This window comes from Microchirus variegatus (assembly GCF_963457635.1).
Source record: "Microchirus variegatus genome assembly, chromosome: 5".
Lineage (NCBI taxonomy): Eukaryota > Metazoa > Chordata > Actinopteri > Pleuronectiformes > Soleidae > Microchirus > Microchirus variegatus.
This window is the reverse complement of record NC_139806.1, coordinates 32,528,031-32,551,046: the sequence shown is the minus strand read 5'-3', so window position 1 is coordinate 32,551,046 and position 23,016 is coordinate 32,528,031. Positions and strand designations below refer to the sequence as shown.

Genomic DNA, 23,016 nt, shown 5'->3' with positions numbered 1-23,016 from the left:
AAACCAATGTGCACTTGGGGGAGCACATGTAAACTCCACACAGAAAGTCAGACTGGCTCATGTGCTAGCTACTATTCCACTGTGTGGCTCCCAACACCTTTTTATTTTGCCTTTGTCACTGTTTGTACTGCCTAAAAGAAGGTTCATTTTTATCACACACTCAAAAACGGACAACTTTCAACCTTTAATGTTAGCAACTGGACTTACCAAATGTGTATTCTTCTGTTTTTTTGTTTTGTTTTTAACTAAAAAACTGACACTCCATCAAATATTGCACAGTAAAACCACATGAAAATGAAAACATCAACACTTTAAAAAAAAAAAAATCATTTAAAACTTCATTAGCAAAAGATGCAGAACTGTGTTTTATTCTTAAAAAAGTGGTTCATGATTGGCTGGGGTTTTTCCTTTGTCTGCACCTTCTCCTCTTTTTTGGCTCCACAGAAACAGTCCGCTGGGTAAGGAAATACAAAGTTTGACAAAAGCTTTGTATGCAAGTTCTTTTTGATCCATGGTACATTTGGCAAGTAACAAGACACTGCATTTCACACTGCAACACCTCTGATTAATCCACTGATGAGGAAGAAGCTGCATTTAGAGACTTCACACCTTCAGAGGGTGTTCCACACGCACAGTAAGGCCCCGGGCGACCAGCATCCCAACATGCTATGACGATGACAAACTTCAACTCCTTTTCACGCTAAAAGTGTCAGTGTTTTCTTGTCATTTGTACAGACGTCCACAGTCTCAGGACACCGGGCCTGGAGATCCAGAGGAACATTCTTAAGCCTTCATCTTAAGCCTTCATCAGACACGAGACATCCAGGCGAGGTGCTGGCCCTGGGCTTGAGCATGCAGGAGACCCCCGTTCACCCATTCAGTTGAGTTTTCACACGAGCTCCCTCGCAGATTAGACTGGGCAGCTCGCAGGAGGCTCTCCACAGCCGACTTCCCCTTCACACAATCTCCGGGGGGAATCTCTAGAGTCGAGTGCACGTCTGAAAGCGTCCTCTGAAAGCAGCTTTAGTTAAGTTTGGCACTAATTCGTATCCACTGAAGAGCTTGTCTGGTGTACTGGACTGTGTGAGCAATGCTGCTGTGAAGAGTCAATGGCCCAGATAACGTGTTCAGATAGTTGAAGAACTCTGTCATGATAAAGGAAAAATACATATTTTGTATCAGTTTGTTTGTAAGAGGACAGCGAGCAACTGGCACCAGAGTTAGCTTGTAGCTAATGTGAATTCTGTTGTCCTTGAATCGGTAAAAATTAGAATACTATAACAACAACGTTATAAAGCATGCATAATAAATAGAGACCATCGGCGTAAATGTAACTTTACATAAGTCATCACTGAACTTGGATGCTGATTTTCACCAGAGCTTGAGCTGCAAATGTCCTGAATTGAGAAAGCAAACTGACCAAAAGCAGTCTTCCTGCACTGGTCACCAGTCTCCTTTAGTACATGCAACAAGAATGTCACCCTAACCATAACCAAGTAAATGCCTAACCCAACTCTAACCTAATTCTAACCCCAACCCAAAAAACAAATCTTAACCCATAAACATCCCTTTTAAGGTGGGACAGCCAAATTGTCCTCACTTTCACAAAATGTCCTCACTTCCTGTGGTTTTTTGAGTTTTTTTGGTCCACTAAAATATATATGTACAAGTACACACAAACACACACACACACACATATGTATGCAGTTGAACTTCTGGAGACACTGCATTGATTTCCATTCATTTGGACAGCCTAAACAAAGCCTCATCCCTAACCTTTACCATAACCACTTAATGACCAACCCTTAACCTCACCATAGATCAAATTTTAGTCCTAAACTAAACCAGTTCCCCAGGAATGAGGTTCTGCCTCATTACGACCAGGATCACCATAAAGAACCTGCATACCTTTATTCTCCTTTGCCAGGTTGTCTGCCACCTCCCAATACTCGTAGCTGAACAGGACACTGTTGGTGATGTTCAGGTGATTTGCCGCCATCTGGTGGATACGTTGAGGGATGCTTATGAAGGAGGGGGAGGCGCTGCCCCCGTGTGAACTCCTTCCAAGGTTTTTGGCGTTGGGTGAGAGCGAGGGAAGAGGTCCTCCCACATTCCTAGAAGGGAAAGCACATGCACAGCAGAGCGATGGCATCAGTGGAGCTTCAGCGGCTGTTAATGGAAGCAAAGGGATCGAAACTGAGTCTGTGATTTTTGTTATTATCCACTTACTTCCCATGGTCATTCCAGCAGGGTGGTGTAGTAGGCACTTTGGGAGAGCTCTGAAAACACACCTCAATGTCAGCCTGATGCTTATTTTACACTTTATTAGGTTCACCTATTCAAATTGACCATTTGTTAACGCACATTTCTAATCAGCCAATCACAAATCAGCACATTTAGGCATGTAGATATCGTTAATATGACCCACTGAAGTTGAAGTGATTTAATCAACTTTGTGGCATGGTTGATGGGCTGAATATTTAAGAAACTGCTGATCTACTGGGATTTTCACACACAACCATCTCATAAATAAAAGCAGAGTTGATGCCAGAGGTCAGAGTATAGTGGAAAGACTGAATTAAAAACTCAAATATCCACTAGTTACAACCAATAAGGAGACCATATCTGAACCCACAACATCGCGTCAAATGTGTAAATATACCTTAAAATAGTCCAGAAGCACTTTGGAGTATTTCAGGGCATGGTCCTTCTTGAGACGAAACATCTGCCAGTAAAGCAGCGCGAGGCATCGGAAACTGTGGACGAACACAATGAGCAAATCAAAAGGTTGTTTCCACACAATGATAGACGTGGCATAAACGCAGGAGATGACACACGCACCACAGAACGGCCAGCTGTTTGTCTTCCTGCCTCGCCCCGGGGCCAGAGTGGCTCTTCAGCCTCATAGCGTACCTTAAGAAACGTCACTGTTACAACCGGGCCGTTCGTATGCTCTATGTGTCCCTGTCTTCTAGGTTCAAATCCAAATAAGATGTTTCTGTTGCTGCATTGTTGTCTAATTCACCTGATAAGCTCCACGGTCTCTGAGTACATGGTGTATGGTGATTTCGCCTCCAGGGGCCCTTCCTCCATCGCTTTGCCACATTCCATGAAGGACAGAGCTGCGTCGACATAGTTCACAGCCTTCCCTAACTTGTCAACCTAAAAAAAAAACACAAGACAAACAAACATTCAACAAAATGCAGAGACCGATGTTAACTCAAACGTGACAGGGTCCAGGGTCTGGGACAGGTCTAAGCATCAAAGGTTAAACGTGTGCTCTAAGTCTGTAACGGACTGAGAAGATGATGAGGATGGCACGGTGGAAAATACTAGGCTTTGAATGTTCAAATATTTACCCCAAAAATTGTTTACAACATATAACACACATGCTGTTTCTATCAATATATGTCTTGCATTGACTTCCATTCATTTGGACAACCTATCCAAGGCCTTATCACGAGCCATAACCAGTTAATGCATAACCATAACCTTAATGTAACCACAGTTTACATCCTAACCCTACACTAAACCATCCATCCATCCATTTTCCACGGCTCTATCCTCCACAGGAGGGTCACGGGAGGAGCTGTGCCAATCTCAGCTGACATAGGGCGATAGGCGGGGTACACCCTGGACAGTTCACCGGTCCATCACAGGGCCACACATAGTCAATTTAGAGTGACCAATTTACCTAATCCATGAATTGCATGTTGTAGGTTTTGCCTCATTAGGACCAGGTTTTGGTCTCCATGGTCCTGACAAGGTCAGTGTTTATGCCAAAAAAAGGTCCTTAAGAGGCAACAAATACGCACACACACACACACAATACTATTATAGAATGTACTTTGCATGTTTTTAATTGTTGGATTATTGATACAGTATGTATAGTTTATAATAGTAATTATATTATATAGTAAATACATATTTCAACTCTCTTGCTGTTTTCTTCCAGTCATTATGCTAAGCTAACACCTAAAAAAATGCTCCTGTTATGTAAATTGTTATTTTTTCATAATTACTGGCAGTTTAAGGGCCCACGGTTGGTGTAGTGGTTAGCACTCTTGCCGTTGCAGCAAGAAGACCCGGGTTCCTGGGTTCGAGTCCCGTTTGGAACAACTTTGGAACAAGGGCCTTATTTTTGCATGTTCTCCCCGTGTGTGCGTGGGTTTTCTCCGGGTTCTCCGGCTTCCTCCCACAGTCCAAAAACATGCAATATGGGGATTAGGTGAATTGGCCACTCTAAGTTGACCATAGGTGTGAGAGTGTGAGTGAATGGTTGTTTGTCTCTATGTGGCCCTGGACTGGCGAACTGTCCAGGGTGAACCCCGCCTATCGCCCAATGTCAGCTGAGATAGGCACAGCACCCCCAGCGACCCTCTGGTGGAGGATAAATCGGTAGATAATGGATGGATGGGCTGACAGTTTAAATATATCAAAGTGATTCATCTTATCATAGTTGTTGTTGTTTATTTTGTAAATAAAAAAAGTTGATCGACTCACCATTGCATCTGCACGGTGCTTCATCCTCTTAGCTTCGTGCAAATAGTACTCAGCGTGGTGTGGACTAGAAGAGAGAATGGAGAGCGATGAAGAAAGTGCCATGACATCTGTTTCATTCTGTGCCATTTCCTGTTTTATTTTGATAACTAACATTATTCTTTATTTTTTTGCACTTCCTGTCATTATTGCACACCCATGAGCTTGATGACATGTCTGTACTCTTCATTACTGTCACCTGTGTTCTATTATATTACAGTAGTCACTTCATCTTGCACTGTTTCCTGTTTCTCTAAGTACAACCTGCATCTCAGTGTCCTGCTTCTGAGTCCACTGTGTTTTTTTATGTAGCTCAGAAAGTCACAATAAACGAGTCTTTATCTGCCTGATGCCATGCAGGGTTAGAATGTGTGGCAGTGGAGGCTATTTAGAGGATGTAGCATCGCTCACGTTTCGTGGTTAGCTGCGGTCCCCATGTGTCCAGCAGGGCCCCAGGACTCAGGCGGGGGCTGGGCCTGTCTCGACACTTTAACGCATTCCACCTCCGTTTTGGGCTGAGTCTACAGGTAAAAAAAAAGAATTATTAAACCAACGTGTCGTAAGAAACTCAGCACTGAGGCTGTTTTGTCACATCACAACATACACTGCACGTCCAATTTATTAGGTACACTTGTTCAACTGCTTTTTAATGCAAAACTGCAATCAGCAAAATCACACAGCAGCAACTCAATGTCAACATGCATTTAAGTGACTTTGAATGTGACATGGGCAACGCGGCAGACAGTGTTGCCTCACGGCAAGTGGGTTGCCAGTTCGGATCCTGGTTCGACCAAGGGCCTTTCTATAGACCATGTTTATATGTGAAAATGTCTTCATTCCAAAAAGATAAGATAAGATAAGATAAGATAGTCCTTTATTCGTCCCGCAGTGGGGAAATTTCCAGTGTTACAGCAGCAACACAAAAAAGATAAGGATAATAAATAATAAACATGCATTACCAAAAAGAGATAGAATATATAAAGTACAATATATAAAGATATTAACACTGACTATAAAAATAGGTTTCAAAATAGAATGTAGAATGTACATTACAACCGGTCTGCAGAATATACACAGTATGCACATGGTATTTATAGTGTAAGGAAACAAGGTTGAGCTATTAAATAAGGATATTAAATAAGGATATGGATATTGCACTGATGAGAAAACTACAGTATAAAAAACTTGACAGTATGAAATATGACAATATATTGCCCTTGGATAAGCAAAATTCAATGATCCAATTGTGACATCCATCAAATGTTCAGTCAGAATATACTATTTTCATGTGCAGTGTTGTCTAACTCTCAGGAAATAGAAGCAGAAGAAGAAGCTTCACTTCCACAGAGAACAAACGCTGTCTACTATCCATCTCATTTCCCTCCTCCTCTGCGCCTGTGACTTTAGTGTCTGTTCATTTTTCTTTTGTAGAATGGAAACACACAGTGTTCTCCAAACAGATCATCGGTTCAATACACCATGTTTACATGGAACAGACACATGACAGCACCAAAGTAGGAAGTCATGATCACATGATCACACCGATCAGAATGACCATCGGCATATCGCAGCCCTCTTGTTCAGAATGAAAAGTGTTTCTGAATGGGCAGTATCAGATCAGAGTTTTTGGACATACTTTTAGTCTGTTCAGACTCTTATTTCAATTACTTGTGTCCATGTAAACATAGCCTGTGTGCAGGGGTTTTCTCCCACAGCCCCAAAACATGTTAGTTGACAGGTTTGGAGCAACAAGTTAGCTGCGATGTCCCTGCGACCCTCATGTGGAGGATAAAGCAGTAGACAATGAATGATTGAATGGATGGATTACTTAATTAAAGGTCACATAGGGTGGTCCTGTTGCACATATATGTTAGTTATGGAGGTCTACTTACATATATTAACTTTTTTTTATGGTCAAAAACCTCCTAGTTGCTGTAAACGAGCCGATTGAAATCCTCTTTTCTGATGCTGTTCGTCAGCCGCAATATTTCAGAGTGAACTTTCACCCCCAGAAGACAGAGTCTTGTGATTGGCCAGTACTATTCAGCACATCAGCTCTCAGAAGCACAGCTCCCCCCTCTGGAACGGTGGATGCACTGCTCCTCATTATCAAAACATTGATTTAACAATGTTTAAAAATAGCTTCTTCACGACTCCGCGCCACAGTCCCTTTGACGACCTTTGACCCGGAGTCAGACCCAGAGTCAGAAGACACTGTCGCTCGTGAAACACCTCCACAACGGACGTTATTCTTCTTCTGCGGTTCAATGTACGCAACCGGATGTGTCCGGAGTAGTGCCCGGAGCAGGACGATCGGCTGTTCAGGAGAACCGCTGCTTACGTAACTATTACGGGATTTTCAGTGATCTCGCTGAGCCCCGAGATTACAATAAACACAGCGTTCTCAGCAATGGTTGAACTGTTTGTTTAGAACCTTCAGGGCTTCATGAACAAGTAAATGACGCAGATACACACTAAAAAACAGCGTTAATAGGAACTTCCGATCTAGGTCCGCTTTAATGTCACAGGTTTGTTAATTCCAGATGTAGTATTTTAGAAAAAACTGCCGATCTATTGGGATTTTCATTCACAACCAACTCTAGGGTTTACAAATGAAAGATATCCATGGCCTTGTTGATGCCACAGGGTGTGGAATGATGGAAAGGAATAGCTGAAATAACCACCTGTTACAACTAAGGTATACACACTTTTCAGGGACCTTATAACGCTGTTACCTTCACAGAAGAATCTCTATTCTTGTCTCTGTTCTTGTGGGTGTGGATGTGATGCTGCTCTAAGGCCTTGGTTTTGGGGGGAGGCTTTGCAGGCTCAGGACTGTTGGACAGCGGAGACAGAGGAGACAGCGGCCTCTTGCTGTCCAAGTACTCCTCCAAATACCTACAAGCACACACACGTGCAAAGACGACACAATGAAATTGCACATACTGTGTGAGCCAAAATGGCGTCCGTGTTGTTTACTCACCCGTTGTGCGTGGTCTCAGTCAAAAAGTCATTCGCCGCCGTGCGAGTCGATGACTCCGTGTGACCGGAGAGGTCGTCTGTTTGAGGATGAGTCCTCTTGCTGTCTCTATGGGACACGCCATTCTCCAACTGGTCACATAAACACACATGGAACATGCCTCAGACACATGCTGCTGTAGATGCGCGGAAACGTCTACAATCTTTTTGATTGAAAACATTTGACTTTGGTTTGAATCTAACAAAAAACTGTGGATTTTAAATGGTTATAAATCTCCTTCCTTGTGATATGTATTAAAAAGATTTTACATGTTTAGGGAAATATATTAAAGGGGAAATAAGTAGTTTATAGTGCCATCTAAAGGAGAGGCTGAAATTTACAACAAAGACCTGCTGCTCTGCTCACCCCCTCCCTTCCCTGAGCGATACGGTATCCGCAGCTGGTCAAATGTCGTCCTCGTCGTCTTTCTCCGTGTCAGCAGATGAGGTTCGTGAGGTGAGGGAGAGGGCGGAGCTACCGCGGCCGTAGCAGACGAAGCGGTGAGAGAGAGAGGAGGCGGGACTTCCGCTACAAGTAAAGAGACGCTTGTTTTGTTCTCTCGCGTTTGTCCTTACAGGCTCCGGTAGAAACATGGCGTCTCGCTGCTAACAGTGGCTATGCAACCGCGGTCCGCGGTCATGTTATTTAACATGACTTTTTGAAACACTACGAAAATGAAACAAAAACTATTATACAGCGACTAGACAATGCAGGAGCACATAATATATATAAAAAAGTGGATTTTGGGTTATATAAACCCATAAATACTACATATTGTACCTTTAAAACACATTTCAGTAAGCTTGCGTCCTACAGGTTTTAAGGACATTTCTGCTTTACAGATAAACATCCCATTCAACAGAGCAGAAAAGTACATAGATAGTACATGGCCGTTATTTACCTTGCGCTTTCTTTTGCTGTCGGGTTCATACAGGTGTTTCATTGCCTCTCTTTGTTTGTCCTTGTTTAACAAAGAGGAGGAGGAGGGAGAGGATGGCGGCTTTTTGACGGGGGAACTCGTCGTGCTGTCTGGAACCCTTTTGAGCAGGCAGAGGTCGATCTGCACCACCAGATTTCGAAGCCCTCGATGGGAGGAAACAGTGGCCTGATCACCTCGCCCAAAAGGGACTAGTGTGTAGAGCTTTTGCTTCCCGTCTCCCTGCTGCCCCTCACTTGACTTAGTGGAGATGGGGCCTCTGATGAGCCCTGCCTTAGGCCTGCTGGTATCAGGTCTCTTTGGGCCTTGTTGCCCTCCCCTCCTGAGTCTCTCGTGAGAGGTGGAGTCTGCTGGAACTTTGGTGATCGGAGCCTGATATTCTGAATCTGAGTTTGTAGAGTGGGAGGAAGAAGAAGAAGAAGTAGAAGAAGATGAGGATGGCGATGGTGGTCTCTGAGGAGTTGGTGAGCGTGACGGAGGAGGTGAAGGGTCCGGTTGTGGCTCTCGCTCCCGCTCACTTCTCCCTCCCTTTTTTGTCGCCCCCTGGAGGTGTGAGTTGTCTTTAATGCGGTGTTGCTTGGCGTCGGTGTGCGGTCTCTGTTTGGCCTCGACTGTTTGCCATTCGCGTCTATGTTGCTGCTCCCTCCTCCTGTTTTCACCTTTTGATTCCTCCTCTCTCCTCCTCTGCCTCTCTATCACCTCCTCCTGCTCCTCCTCCTCCTCCTCTTCTTCTGCTGAGCTCTGGATCCAGGGGCGTCTCAGCAGCTGCTCCTCCGCCAGCCTCCTCTCTTCCTTTCTCTCCTGTGTTTTTTTCGGTTTTTCCCGAATATGTCCGTCCTCCTTTCTCTCGCGTCTTCTCGCCTCTGCTTGGCTTGGATGCTCTCTTCTGTGATCCACCTCCTGGTCCTTGGCGTGGGGTTTCCTCTGCGATGCTTTTGTGTGATTAACATGCACAGCAGTTGGTGCTGTCGCCTCCCACAACTTAGCCCTCGGTTTAAGGCTGAGACTAGCCCTAGAGTTTGACCCACTACCAGAGTTACTGACAGTTTTAGAGGTAGATTGTGAACTATGACTAGCGTTGGCTTCACGACTAGCAGGAACTAAGTGCTTTGCTCTTGTGGGGCTAAGTTGTGAGCTGGGTTGAAACTGAGGCCTGAGCTTGTGGTTGGAGCTGCTACTCTGGATTTGCTCAAAATGTAATGAGTGTTTGGCTTTGGGGGCATCTGAGAGCTGCTTGAGATTTGGATGACAGCTAGATTTGGGTCTAGATTTGTGGCTGTGATTCCGGTCAGAGTGCAAAGCAGCGGAAGCCTTGGATTTGCTTTGGTGTTGGTCTTGGTCCTGTGCGGGTCGAGTCCTGGGCCTGTGCTGATGAGTCGGGTGAGGATAACTTTTATTTGTGAGCTTGTTCCTGTTGTCACTGTTAGGCAATGGGCCAGTCCATGACCTAACGTTTGTCCTGTGAGAATTGGAAGTTTGGTCAGGTTGACTCTCAGGATAGTGGCGCAGCCTCGTAGGAGAAGGTAAGCTTGGACTCGGGCTTTTCGGAGGACCTCTAGTTGCAGGACTTGGGCTTCTGCTGCCTCTTGGACTCCCACACGGACTGGGACAAACACTTAGAGCCGGACTGAGGATTGAACTGTGCCTCGGGCTCGGACTTGCACAGGTGCTGGTGAACGGGCTGGGGCTCGGGCAGTAGCTGTAACCAGGACTAGGAAGGGGGGTGTCGTCGTGGTTGTAATTGAACTGCGGGCTGGGAATAGGGCTTTGGCTGGGGCTGTATTCCTGATTGCTGTCCCACGCCCTGAGTGGAGATGGGGCGTGCTGGGTGTGAGGAGAGGGCGGTCGTCCTGTAGTGCTCTGGGAAGAATCCTGCTGCTGTTCACTGCTGGCAGATTTTTTGCGGGACTTTTTTAGCCATTTATCCAACTGCCACTGGGCAGCAGAGGGACGATCTGAATGGGAAGTCTTCCAAAAACAAAGAAAGAGACGAAATTAATCATTAAGTAAATCCATTTAAAATGAAACATGCTAATACAGAGGCTAAGCACACATGCAATGGTGGAAGAAGCTTAGATCCTTTGCAAAAGTCTTCCAAAATCCAACTTTAAGTATTGAGAGTAAAATCAAATCAAATAAATGTACAGAACAATGTATTCCTTATCATATTATGCAATTGTTTGTATTATTTATTACCGATGCATTGATTCTGTCTTTAAAAGGTTATATTGTGGTTTGTTGGAGACTGGATTTGACTGCATTTTAATGTAATAATTAAATTTAATAAGGATAAGATTCCTTTATTGCCATTATATAAAACATACAATAAAATGCATGATCTGAAGACAATATACTTGTGACAAACCACACACCGGCCATTCACAAACAAACAGCACCCACATACTCAGCTGCATGGCAAACAGGGCAAAATAAAGTTATTGCACAGCTTTGCCTATAAGGTGAGTCATTTCAGTGCAGAGGTCATTGTGGTCCTAGTTTAAAACTAATCATCAGTCTTGTGGTATGTGCTCTGATGTGTCTCTGATTAAAGTTCAGGATACCTTCCTGGCAAAATTCATGGTTTTTTTCCCCTCAAAAATAAAGGGTTGAAAAAGACTTAAAGTTGAAAGTAGCCAAGTAACTGCTAAGTATATTTAGTGAACTATTTCTGGCTTGCAGAAGTGCAAATCCTCAAAATGGCACTTAAGTAAAGCATGCGAGTCATTGCACAGTTGAACTGTAAATGTCTTGTCATGCACTATTGCAGATGCAAACAGAGAGTGAAGGGTTACTCGGCATTGTGTTTGACAACCACACGAGGACTGACAGTGTGTGCTCATGGCTCAGCTGGAATGTGCAAATGTTGTATTTTGCACATTCCAACGGAGCCGTCCTAGACGCAAGACATTTACTGCACCGAACTGACCAAAACAGCCAATTTTGAACTATTTGAATCGTGACTGGTGCCTTAAAAATTGCAATAAAGAGTTCAGCTGACACAAATACATCCTTTTAAATGGCTCACTCACAAAACGATCACTTGCTTACAGTAGCTCAACCCCACCATTCACTTATGTCAAATGACTCCGTTTGATGTTTGCTCAACAACGAGCCTGGTATCTGCAAGAATGACCAGAGAGAAGCAGGAATCCTCACGCTGATTTAAAAAACAACAAGAACGGGATACTCACGCCTGGAGAGCAAAATTCTTTCTTTCCTTCCCTCTTTCTCCTTCTCCTTTTGCGCTCTTAGCTGACCAGGAGCTAAATTAAACCTTTGCTCCTCAAGTCAAACAGTGACCCCCCCACCCCCCCAAACATCCCTCGCCCTCTTTCCAGAGAAGACACTGCATCTCTTGTACCGTCTTGGGTGCCCTCCCTCCCTCTGTTTTCTGTCCCTCCCTCTTTCTCTCACTACCTGGAACTCTTGATTTTGTACTGCTTGCAGAAACTCCAACCCCCATCTCTTCTCCGGGAGACACTCAAACGCTCCACGCAAATGAAAAACACATGGTGTGCAGCTCCCCTCCTCTTCCCCTCCTCTTCCCCTCCCACTCCCCGTCAAAAACACACCCTCACTCCACTGCCTCCCTCCCTCCCTCCCTCCCTCACTCTAAATATCGGCCCACTGTAGTGCATGTTTAGTGATACAGACTGCTATGTTGTACAGGGCCTTCCATTCATAAAAGTGGAGCAGGTTTCCCCTTCATTCCCCACGTAGCACAAGCCTCACACCATCCCCCACAATGCCCTTCACCTCCAAAAGCCCATCTTTCCGAGCATGCCCTACACCCCAAGACGTAAAAAGCGGAACTATCCAGGATTATTACCCTAATTGAACAGCTTCATCGACATTGTGATGGCTAAATGACTTGCTGCGGGGAGAGTGGGGGGCTGTCTCCACTCCCATAACTGTCTGTTAGCAGAAAACCAGTCTTGCAAGATCAGGACTGCTGACCCGGAGTCCTCAGGATCAGGAGGTCTCGCAAGAAAACAAATTGCTTTACGGCACTACACACATGCCGCCCCCAGCCAGAAATGAGATATGAGATCAAAGCAGCAATAGTGTTATTTTAGGCATTCATCATGGCAGAGCCTGAGAAAAATAAGCAGAGACAATTGTAGTGGAGGGATTGTAGCAAGGAAAAGAATAACTCACTGATCGAAGGGCTACACACGAGTAATCAGACTGACTTTTCTAAAATGGCCAGAAGCATGCAAGAGAGAATGGGGGGCATCTGTCACTGGTGAGTTTTTACAACAAGGATAAAGTAGACAACGGATGGATGGAAGTTGGTGGTGTCGTAAAAATATGTACACCAAAACTGTACAGGGGAGCTTTAAGTTCCGCTTTAAAGAGGTCCAGTGGTAATACAACCATAACAACCTTCTTTATTTGCATAGTAATCGTCTACAAATACAAAATGCACGGTCTGGCTGGTCTTTCCATTCGGGCTGTTGCAGAAACATGGTGACACAAGATGGTGGCTCCTGTAAAGCAAGGCTCTTTGCTAACATGCATAAAAAAGGCTTATTCTAAAACTTTAAAAGCAAAGTGATTCGTATTAAATAGCCCCAGTGTGTGATTATGCATCCCTAATAAAAGGCTTATTCTAAGGCTACAAACACCAAACTCTTTTCATTTTATATACTGTAGATGATACACTGATACAAACATCCATCCATCCATCATCTACCACTTTATCCTCGCGGGGGTGCTGTGCCTAACTCAGCTGACACAGGGCGATAGGCGGGGTTCACCGTGGACAGTTTGCTTGTACGAACATATTGATGGATAATAGCAATTTCTGAACATTTCCCAAATTGTTCATAATTCATTATTTATCTTTAATAAATCAATGTAAACTGGCTGCATTTTCAAGTGGGATTTTTTACTGTTGAAGAGGATTTAAATGATTTTATTTAAATCACTTCCACCTCCTGATTGCGAAGCCTATTGATTTGACACCCAGGCATTCATTTCCCCTCCTGCCTCGACCCTACATCCTACTCCTCCTACTCTTCTCCAGCTCAAATGCATTCTTCTGTCTCCCCCCCCCCCCCCCCCCCACACTTGCCATCAACTGCCCTGTGGTCACCACTCCCTGCAGAAAATCCACCTGAAGGCGCACAGACACAGGAGGAGACAGACGGAGGAGATATAGAGCTGTGGATCAGCATTGCTACCTCCTTGTTGTTGTTGTTGCAGGGCGGATGTCTGTTGGCAGGCGATGCAGGATCTGGGTGAACGTCTGGACTCTGGCTCCGGGAATGAAGGCCGCTACTGACCGACTCCACCGTGGAGTCGGAGCCTGAAGAGTCGGAACTGGAATGTCTCACCCGTCTGCCATGTGTGTGCCCGTGCTGTGCTGACTGGCTGTCAGTCAACACACACACACAGAGAGAGAGAGGTCAGCATAGGTACACACACACACACATATAGGTGCTGTTGTTTTTCACACAAACAATAGAACAAACAAACAAACACGGACATTATGTAAGCAAATACCTGTGTCTATCCCAGGAAGTTGACTCGTGAGTGGCCTTCAGGGACAGAAAGAAAAAAGAAAGCACAGATATGTCATCCAAGCGAACAACTTGCTCAACCCGATATGTCACTTCTGCTACTTCCTGTTTGATAATTAGAAGCAAGGCGAATTAAGTGTACAGTATCGGTGCGTTGTGCTGTGTATGGTCGTGTGATCACATACTGATCTGCCAAACACTGGAGTCGCACCACAGACTGAACACACACGTCTAGTTTGAAAGTATCAGAAAACAATTATGAAAGTGATTGAAGGAAACACGTTACCCACCCTATGAGTGTCTTCATCATCACTGCTCAGCTTCAGGTCATCAGCGAGCATACTGTAAACAAACAGTTGGACAAAGCGCGTGTATGTCTATTATTTATACCACATAAATAAGATAAGATTTACAAAATTTCCCTCACTTATTTGTAGTTTTTATTTTAGCAAAATTATGGAAACTTGAAAGACTTTTCCCCATATTTTCCCCAAATGATAAGCGTTATCATTTTACATGTTACATAATGGAGGCTGTAATCATTTGCAGTCGGCTGCGCTGCTGCCGAACATCTGCTTCGCATTGCAGAGAGGATGCGAGGAGTTAGCAAACAGGAGCACATCGCTCTCCGCTGACAGTTTTCAGGACCGTGGCCTGACCTTTGACCTGACTTATGTTACATAGCCTGAAACACTGGCACTGTCAGCTGACTGATCACTATTTATCTACCACACATCACTGTCTTTTTCAACCATTAACGCATTTCCTGGTGGCAGCGTGGACACAGAGTGCAGAGTGATTATTTTTTTAGGGGCTGGTATAAATGTTATTTTATATTTTTTTCCACAGTTTCCGCAGTTCAGGTTCGATGACCTGTGGCGGATCACGTTGCCTCTTGCCTCACTTACGATTTGTGAGGTGCCATGTGAGGGCGGCGGGTCATTCGCAGCTGAACATCCCCCCGGCCTGTCAGAGAGAACGAGACAGAGAATGACCATCGCTAGATATTTATTCAAAATAAAAACTGCAGTATTGCTGCAAAAAGAAACAGAGAGATGCAGTTCCACCTGTTGTTACACTGTGTTTGTGCATATCCACATCCGCATCCATGACTGTTCCAACTTCTGATTTATGTTTATAAGCTTTTGATCTACTTCGGTCAATTTTAGTGGGTCAGCAGCATGCAGAGATTCAAAGTAAAAGGTCGGCTGCAATATATGTAATATATTTTATCCACAGACAAAGTGTAATGCCAGGATCAGACAATCGGACAACTATGAATGTTGGGAAAGATGAACAGACGTGTAATACAACATAACTGGAAAAACAGAGATTTGGTGTCTAGTGAGAAGTCGAGTATGTTAGAATTTTTCCTGCCTGGCCTGATCTCCTACAACATGCTCCTGGACGTTGACCAATAGGATAACAGTGTGCTCTGACGCGACTGAACATACAGACATAAACACGGTGAAGAGGAAGAGGGATGCTGCTGTTTCTGTTAGTTGGAAAAGAGACTCCGAAGAACGTATCTTTGAGCTTTGACAACAGTACAACCTTCCACTTTTGTCATCTCCTCAGAGGACGACCACAACAAGACCACATCATCAACCACAGCACTTCGGTAAACATGCTTGACAACTCCTGGCTCCCGCCTCCCCGATGACCTATGAACTTCCACAGTGCCATGAACGATGATTGGTCAGGGTCATATTTGTAGTGTTTCCAGAATCTGAAGAATCTGCACCACTTTGATTGATAAACTGACATAGTGACCATCATGAAGGACAGAAACATTGTGTATGGGAGAGAAAAATCACTAGTTTTGCTTCCCTGTCCGGAAGAAAAGTCTATATTTTAATGGTTGACACATTTTTGAGAGGGGTACTACGCTTTTAAATTAAGTAGCATTTAGCATTTCTGATGCATAGCAGTTAGCTGCTATCTGCTGGCAACCTGTGTGTTGAATTGCTACAGGCTTATTCAATTTGTGGCCCTCAAATGAAAATGTAACTTTTCATAATTGTGAAGCCTGTTCAATTTAATGTTATTTCCGATGATTAATATAATACATTTCTTACACAACAAAACTTACCTTGCCTTTGTTGTGCGGTCGCTTGTTTTGCATCCTGTAGACAGAAAATGAACAGACAAATAGTGCATCAAAATCTTTGCTTTACATAATTTCTCAACAGACAAAAAAAGGATGAGAATCAATAAAACAGAAGAAAGGATACAGGTGTTATGCTAATGGAGGCTAATGTAGCCTTGAGCTGCTCACACAGATGAAGACTGGGCTGCAGAGGTGAGATCACATTCTAACTGCAACATGTTTTTGTCTATTAAACGTCTGTTGTGTTGCACTGAGGGTTGCATATGAGCAGAAATGTATATTTTTTTTATTTAACCAGAAAAACAACTACATTTGTTATGAATAACCTATTTTCAATCAGGGACTGGGACTTCATAAGTAATAAATAAAGTATCTCAACTAAAAACAGTTAAATTACACCTTTCACTCTTAGTTTTAAAAGCACAATTATTAACTCCCTAGACTACACACGTTTCTGCAGCTCATGTTGCAGGTGCAGTAAACGCAAAGAGCCCCTTCTCTCATTTTCCATGTAGAACAAGTAAAATATCATCTCCAGACCGCAGAGTATTTAGCAGTACCTTTCTGCATATCACAGACACAATACTAATCTTAATCCCAGTTGTCGTCATCATCAAATCATCAGAAACTTAATGATCTGGTCTCGTTCTTCAAAGACTTGGAGTTAGTTCAAATTTAAACAGCAGAAGAAGCAGCAGCACTTGTATGGTGGCAGCCATCTTGGAACCCTAAACTCAGGGTATGTGAGGTTGCTCCAAGTTTCTGTGTTTGAAATCCGTTCTCATATAAAAGACACATTGGGACAGCATCAGGCTGACCTGTGTCACAGATTACAAACTTAACCTAAGCTGACAAAAATATACACATCTGGATTTTGTCTTATTTTCTCACCAATTCTTCCACAGAGAGCCTTGGCCAGCATTGTCTGGTTTTGTTTGTCCAACATGGAGAAATTCAGTATAATATATATATAAAGGCAGTTTATCAGACTTCCCTCCCATCTGTTCACACACACTTATACAACATCAACACACACATACCTTAGGGCTGTAGAGGATTCGCTGAGCCTGGTCACCTCCTAAGGCTTGCTGGGACGGCCAGGACTGAGTCATGTCCTGCACAACAACAGAGAGTTGGTCAGAAGGTGATGGTCCTCACACACTCTGACCACCAAGCATCCTGAATCTGTGGTTAGACAGTTCTTCAATTCTCCTCTGATTTAAGAGGAGCTTTCCTCTTCCATTTACAAACATACAGTAAAGGTCAGTATCAGAGCACAGCTGACTCTTTCTCTCCACCAGGGGGAGTGTGAATGAGCAGTGATTTGGAGACTTCTGTGTTATCGTCACTGCTCGTGACGTTTCATATTCGAGTGAGCACAAAGGTTGTTTATTTTTTAATTGATATGTAACGATCTACAGCATTCCACGTACCGTATGAAAAAAATTGACAGTGGTTTGAGTAGCAGACGTTTTTATATTTAAAAGTTACACACTACGGCTTTAAATTGAGATTCAGTTTAGGTAATGTATTATTTCATGTAAAACCATACACTGTACTAGCATTCCTTTTGTGTTTCGGCTCCATGGTTTTTGGCGATTTGTCGATGGACGTAGGTCTAAGCGGCACACACGCTGTGAGATGAATTTATTAAATAATTATTTTCTTGATAAACTGTTGTTTGGTCCATAAAATATTGAAAAATATTGAGCACAGAATTTCCAAACCTGCAAATGATGATGTTCTTAGATGTAAAGTTTCATCCACAGGCCAAAAATATTCAGTTTGAATTATGTCTTTGTTATATGGAGCAAAGTATCCGAAAGATATTCACATATTAGAGGCTGAACAATCTGAGATTAGTCATTGTTGCAGCCCTAAATTAGACAATTACAAGTTTCCACTAGCCATGAAGCTTAGCATGACCGCTGTAAAGGAGATGACAGCCATCTGAACTCCATCTTCATCTGGCATGTTTCCTTACCTCCTGTCTTTATACTAGTACAGAAAATATCAATTGTCTTGCCTATGCATACGATATATAATATAGCAGAGACAAACCATCTGTTTGATTTATTGGGATTGGAAGCTGCTGTGGGGGCATTTGTTCATTCACGAGAGAAGACATTTTAATGAATATGCCAGGTGACTCCAAATCTTTCCTCTTCTCTCTCCACAGTGCAGTAAACCCCCAGAGAGCCAGTGTTTCCTCTCTCAGTTATCCTCTCACTACATTATCTCTCCTCCCTTAGTCACCAAGGACACAGCACCTCATCGCTTCCCTCCTACAACAACAACACGACTCCCAGGTGGAGCAATATGTGTTGCTATCTGCTCCCACCCCTCCCTCACCTGATGTATCTGTATTCATATTCTTCTGTTATCGTAAAAAAAAAACCTCCAAACAAAACTAAAGTCCACTGAGCACAGACTAAAAGGTATATGTGAGCTGAAATTAGCTGTCAATTAACTGATTAGTTGATTAACAGGTATTCACAATATACTGTATTGTACTGTATATATACAGTATATCTGTATTGTATACTGACAGGGGCGTAGCAGTGAATTATAGGGACTTTAAAACTCTTTTCTTCCTTTTCTACTTTGAGGGTTTGCTGTATTTTTCTGTTTTATCCAATCCAGCTAAATGTATTTATAATACACGTTCAAAAACAACAGCATTTTTCCAAAGTGCTGGATGTTAGTAATTAAATAAATAATAAGGAGCCATGATCAGTAATGAGTAGAGTTGAGCCTCGCCAAGTGCCATTAGTTGGGTGTCAGAATAACATAACTAACTTCCATATTTCCTGTCATTTCCTCAAGAAGTTTAATGCCATCCATGCCTTAAAGGTGAAGTAAGTAGTTTATAGTGCCATCTAGAGGAGAGGCTGAAATGTACAACAAAGAACTGCTCCTCTGCTCACCCCCTCCCTTCCCTGAGCGCTACGGTATCCGCAGCTGGTCAAATGTCGTCCTCGTCGTCTTTCTCCGTGTCAGCAGATGAGGTTCGTGAGGCGAGGGAGAGGGCGGAGCTACCGCGGCCGTAGCAGACGAAGCGGAGAGAGAGGAGGCGGGACTTCCGCTACAAGTAAAGAGACGCTAGATTTGTTCTCTCGTGTTTGTCCTTACAGGCTCCGGTAGAAACATGGCGTCTCGCTGCTAACAGTGGCTATGCAACCACGGCCCGCGACCATCTTATTTTACATGACTTTTTGAAACACTACGAAAATGAAACAAAAACTATTATACAGCGACTAGACAATGCAGGAGCACATAATATGTATAAAAAGTGGATTTTGGGTTATATAAACCCATAAATACTACACATTGTCCCTTTAATGTCGGCAACACATTTCAACAGTGACCCCACAGTGGCCGCTGCGTTTCCCCTGGCTTCTGCGATGCTGCCTTCAGACAGAAAAAGCCACAGCTCAGGTGAGTCGGGGGACAGTTTTGTACTCATTGTGATCAAATGTTCAGATTTCAGAGGTGCCCTAGCGCCGCGCCACCATTTGGAGCTGATATGACATCACTTTTGGCGTGCGCCCGGCACACTACGGCGAGTATGAACAAGGCTTTGGCATTCATACACCAGCAGTGAGATGACAGTGTCCACAACAAGAGGCACAAATATGAACAGCACGAGTTGACTGTGCATTAGCATAGCATTTTAACCCTTTAAGCTGTAGCTCATAACTTCCAAATATGAATGAATGAATGTCTGCTACCATGCTGCACTCAGGAAGTGATGTCGGTTGTACTAGTAAAGCAAGACAGGTTATGTATGACTGAAAACACAAAGAAGCACCCACGGAAACTTTCAAACGTGACTGCTCAAAAAACCTGGTTATTTAGCAGTTTTACAATTCCGCCCACACCTGTGCTGATAGTTTTGCTTGATCGGGCCTGTTTTTAGACAATGGACACAGCAAACAAACAATTTTACATCCTTTCTGTTAACATGGACTAAACTGGGGCTGAATAAATGATAAAAAAAAATGTAATCAACAACAAGCAAAAACAAACAACCAATTGCAGCTTTAAGCTGGAGAGCTCTGCTCTAAGCCAATCAGCTTCAAGCTCTCAATCATTTTGAATCTATGTCAAGACTGATTGATGGAACGAGCAAGCACAACAAAAGCACAACAAAAAAAGTGGATTCTACTGCTGAAAAAAATGACCGGCTACAATAAAATATTTAATGTGCTAATAATTGGCCTCTGCATATTTGAATTAAAGACATTACATCAAATATTTTCAACTATATTCTCACATTTATCTCAAATCACACGCGTTGAAAATGAAAATAATGGACAGTGACTTTGTGAGATGCTGCCGCTGTTTCCTGCTCTGAGTAATAACATGCAGTCAGTCAATGAAACTAAAGACATCAGTGACTCAAACCCACAGACTCTTCATGATTTGTGACGATGACACATTTTGTCTGTTTGGTCATAGTACATTTAATCAGAAACTGAACTCCTCATTGCATAGATTCAAGGTCAATTCTGCCAGTGGACATAAAAAAACAAAAAAAAAAACAAGATTGAAGTTGAGTAAAGTCAGTTCTTACCTCCAGAATATCTTTGGCACAGCTGTTGTGTTGACTTCTTGTTACCTTTGGTAAAGAGACGACGATAAATGAGTCACAGGAAGTTGAAACTGACGGCTAATGAGGGGGAGTTTTTTTTTGTTCTGTTCTACGCTTCACATGAGTTAATTTATCAGCTGTATGTTGTTGACTGTGCATGTTAAAAACTATATTTTAACATCTGAATTACATTTAAGTTGGCACAGTGCGTAAAAACTCAATTTGTGTTGTGAGGCAAATAAAGCAAAATACACACATTCTGTATATACACTCACATGTACAGTACAGTAGAGTACAGGAACTCATTTGTTTCACAAGCCTTTTGAGTGACGTGTGAACTTTCAGTCTCTGTCTCACACACACACACACACACACACACACACACACACACACACACACACACACACACACACACACACACACACACACACACACACTCACACACACTTTGAGTTCAGTGCTTCCCGCCTTTTTCTTGCACCATTTACCCTGCAGTGAAGCACTTCACTGTAAACCTCACACACGCACACACGGGCCCACATTTAATTGTGAGAGTTAAGAGGACGTTGATGACTCATATCTTAGAAATCACAGCTGCAGATGATCAGTCAGATACTGATACTGTCGCAAGCAACTAGCTGTTTGCATCCTTGATAGGTTACCCCATTATCTGTGTGTGTATGTGTGTGTGTGTGTGTGACTCCCACTCTTATCCCCCCCACGTTTCTTTCATTTTTACAATTCAACTCACAATTCAAATTCACTTCATTGAGCACGAAAAACCAAGAACCGAGCTGCTCAAGCTTTAATTCAGATTAGACTTTTTTACTTTTAAAGTCTTTTTTGTCATCTGTGCATGCACATTAGAAGCTGTGTGTGTAGTGCAGAGTGCATGCATGCATGTGTGTGTTTGTGTGTGTAACGGTCTCTTCTTGCAGGCATGACTCACTAAGGTCTCTGTCTGTCTGGCTGAGTTGGTGCATTTAAATGGAGAACACTGTGTGGGGAATGGGTCTGATCATTTCAGCCACATGGCAGTTGTGAGGCTGCAAGCGCTGAATGAAAAAACATAAATAGCCACACACACAGTAATCGATCACCCTGTAGCAGTGCTCAGGCAAAGGTCAGGCCTGCTTTTGCCCTAACAGACCCATTAGTCGTTAGTTATCATGTGCAGTCAGTGTGTTTCACACAGCCATACTCACTGTAGCATCACAGCTCTGGTGCAATACCCAGATGAGTGAAACCCCTCAGGACCAAAACAAACCACAACCCATCATAACACCTGCAGAGAGCAGCATGCAAACCAACTACACTGCCAACCACCTGTTGCATTCTTAAACTATGTGAAATTACTGGAGTTATGCATGTTTTCAGGTCGCATTTGGCATTTCCATCTGTGTTGGGCTCCGTTCATAGAAAGTGTGAAGAATTTTAATTTGCAAAATGAATTTGAATAAGGTCTAGAGCACAGCGTGTGCCACTCATGTCACTGAACCCAGCGTTGAGTTAAGAGAGAGGTGATTCCTCACAGTTCACTTGAAGCTACTTTACAAACTGTGCAAATGTTGACTTCAAATATGCACTGGAATGGTGCAAAGACAACGTGTGATTTGCAAAAAAAAAAAAAAGTCACATTTGTGTCACTGAACAAACCATAACAAAGACACAAATAATAACCACAACTTTCCATTCCGTAGTGTAATATATTAATTCTACATAACAGTTTATATTCTCTTACCTGAGAATATGCGCATCGGAGCAGAAAACAGACAATGGAAAGTTTCCCTTTGCCACCGAGCACAGTAGGCATGGTTCCTGGCTGGTCAACGCTCTCCTCCGGCGTCCATACCAGTGAGGACCCGCGTCAGGAGCAGCGGCTGCGGTGTCGGTGCGAACGGAGCGGAGGCTGCTGGAGAGTATGTGTGTGTGTATGTGTGTGTGTGTGTGTCATCCCTGACGTTACCGGCCCGCCTACATCACCCTCTGCCTCCCTCAGTGACACACACACACACACACACACACATGGAGATCACGACTCACCAGTCCTCTGACTGTGTGATGATGATAATGACCAAAACCTCTCTCTCACACTGTTAAACATAGCTTCCCAGAGACACAACTGTGATTTTTTTCCCCCATTAACATTCTACATATATAGGGAACAGCCTGGTTAATCGACAGGGGCGTAGCAATTAATTATGGGGACTAATCTGCACTAATTGTTTTTTCGTTTGCCACTGGAGCGCAGTTAAACCTTATACAGTGTGCATGACAATCACAAAGTTGCTG

At 43.4% G+C, this 23,016-nt stretch overlaps 1 protein-coding gene across 1 annotated transcript; it reads right to left on the bottom strand.

Annotated features, from left to right (window-relative positions):
- Positions 1 to 392: 392 nt before the first annotated feature.
- Positions 393 to 22,537, bottom strand: aff3 (AF4/FMR2 family, member 3; the record flags this gene model as incomplete). The annotated part of the gene is made up of 19 exons (XM_083890048.1): positions 393 to 1,145; positions 1,909 to 2,114; positions 2,230 to 2,279; positions 2,663 to 2,756; positions 2,842 to 2,913; positions 3,026 to 3,162; positions 4,504 to 4,567; positions 4,951 to 5,054; positions 7,275 to 7,437; positions 7,523 to 7,650; positions 8,460 to 10,463; positions 13,682 to 13,871; positions 14,004 to 14,038; positions 14,311 to 14,362; positions 14,929 to 14,986; positions 16,113 to 16,146; positions 17,171 to 17,245; positions 20,707 to 20,751; positions 22,466 to 22,537. 19 exons carry the CDS (start codon positions 22,535 to 22,537, stop codon positions 1,024 to 1,026), a joined length of 3,705 nt encoding a protein of 1,234 aa, XP_083746174.1. The 3' UTR covers positions 393 to 1,023.
- Between the last annotated feature and the right edge of the window lie 479 nt (positions 22,538 to 23,016).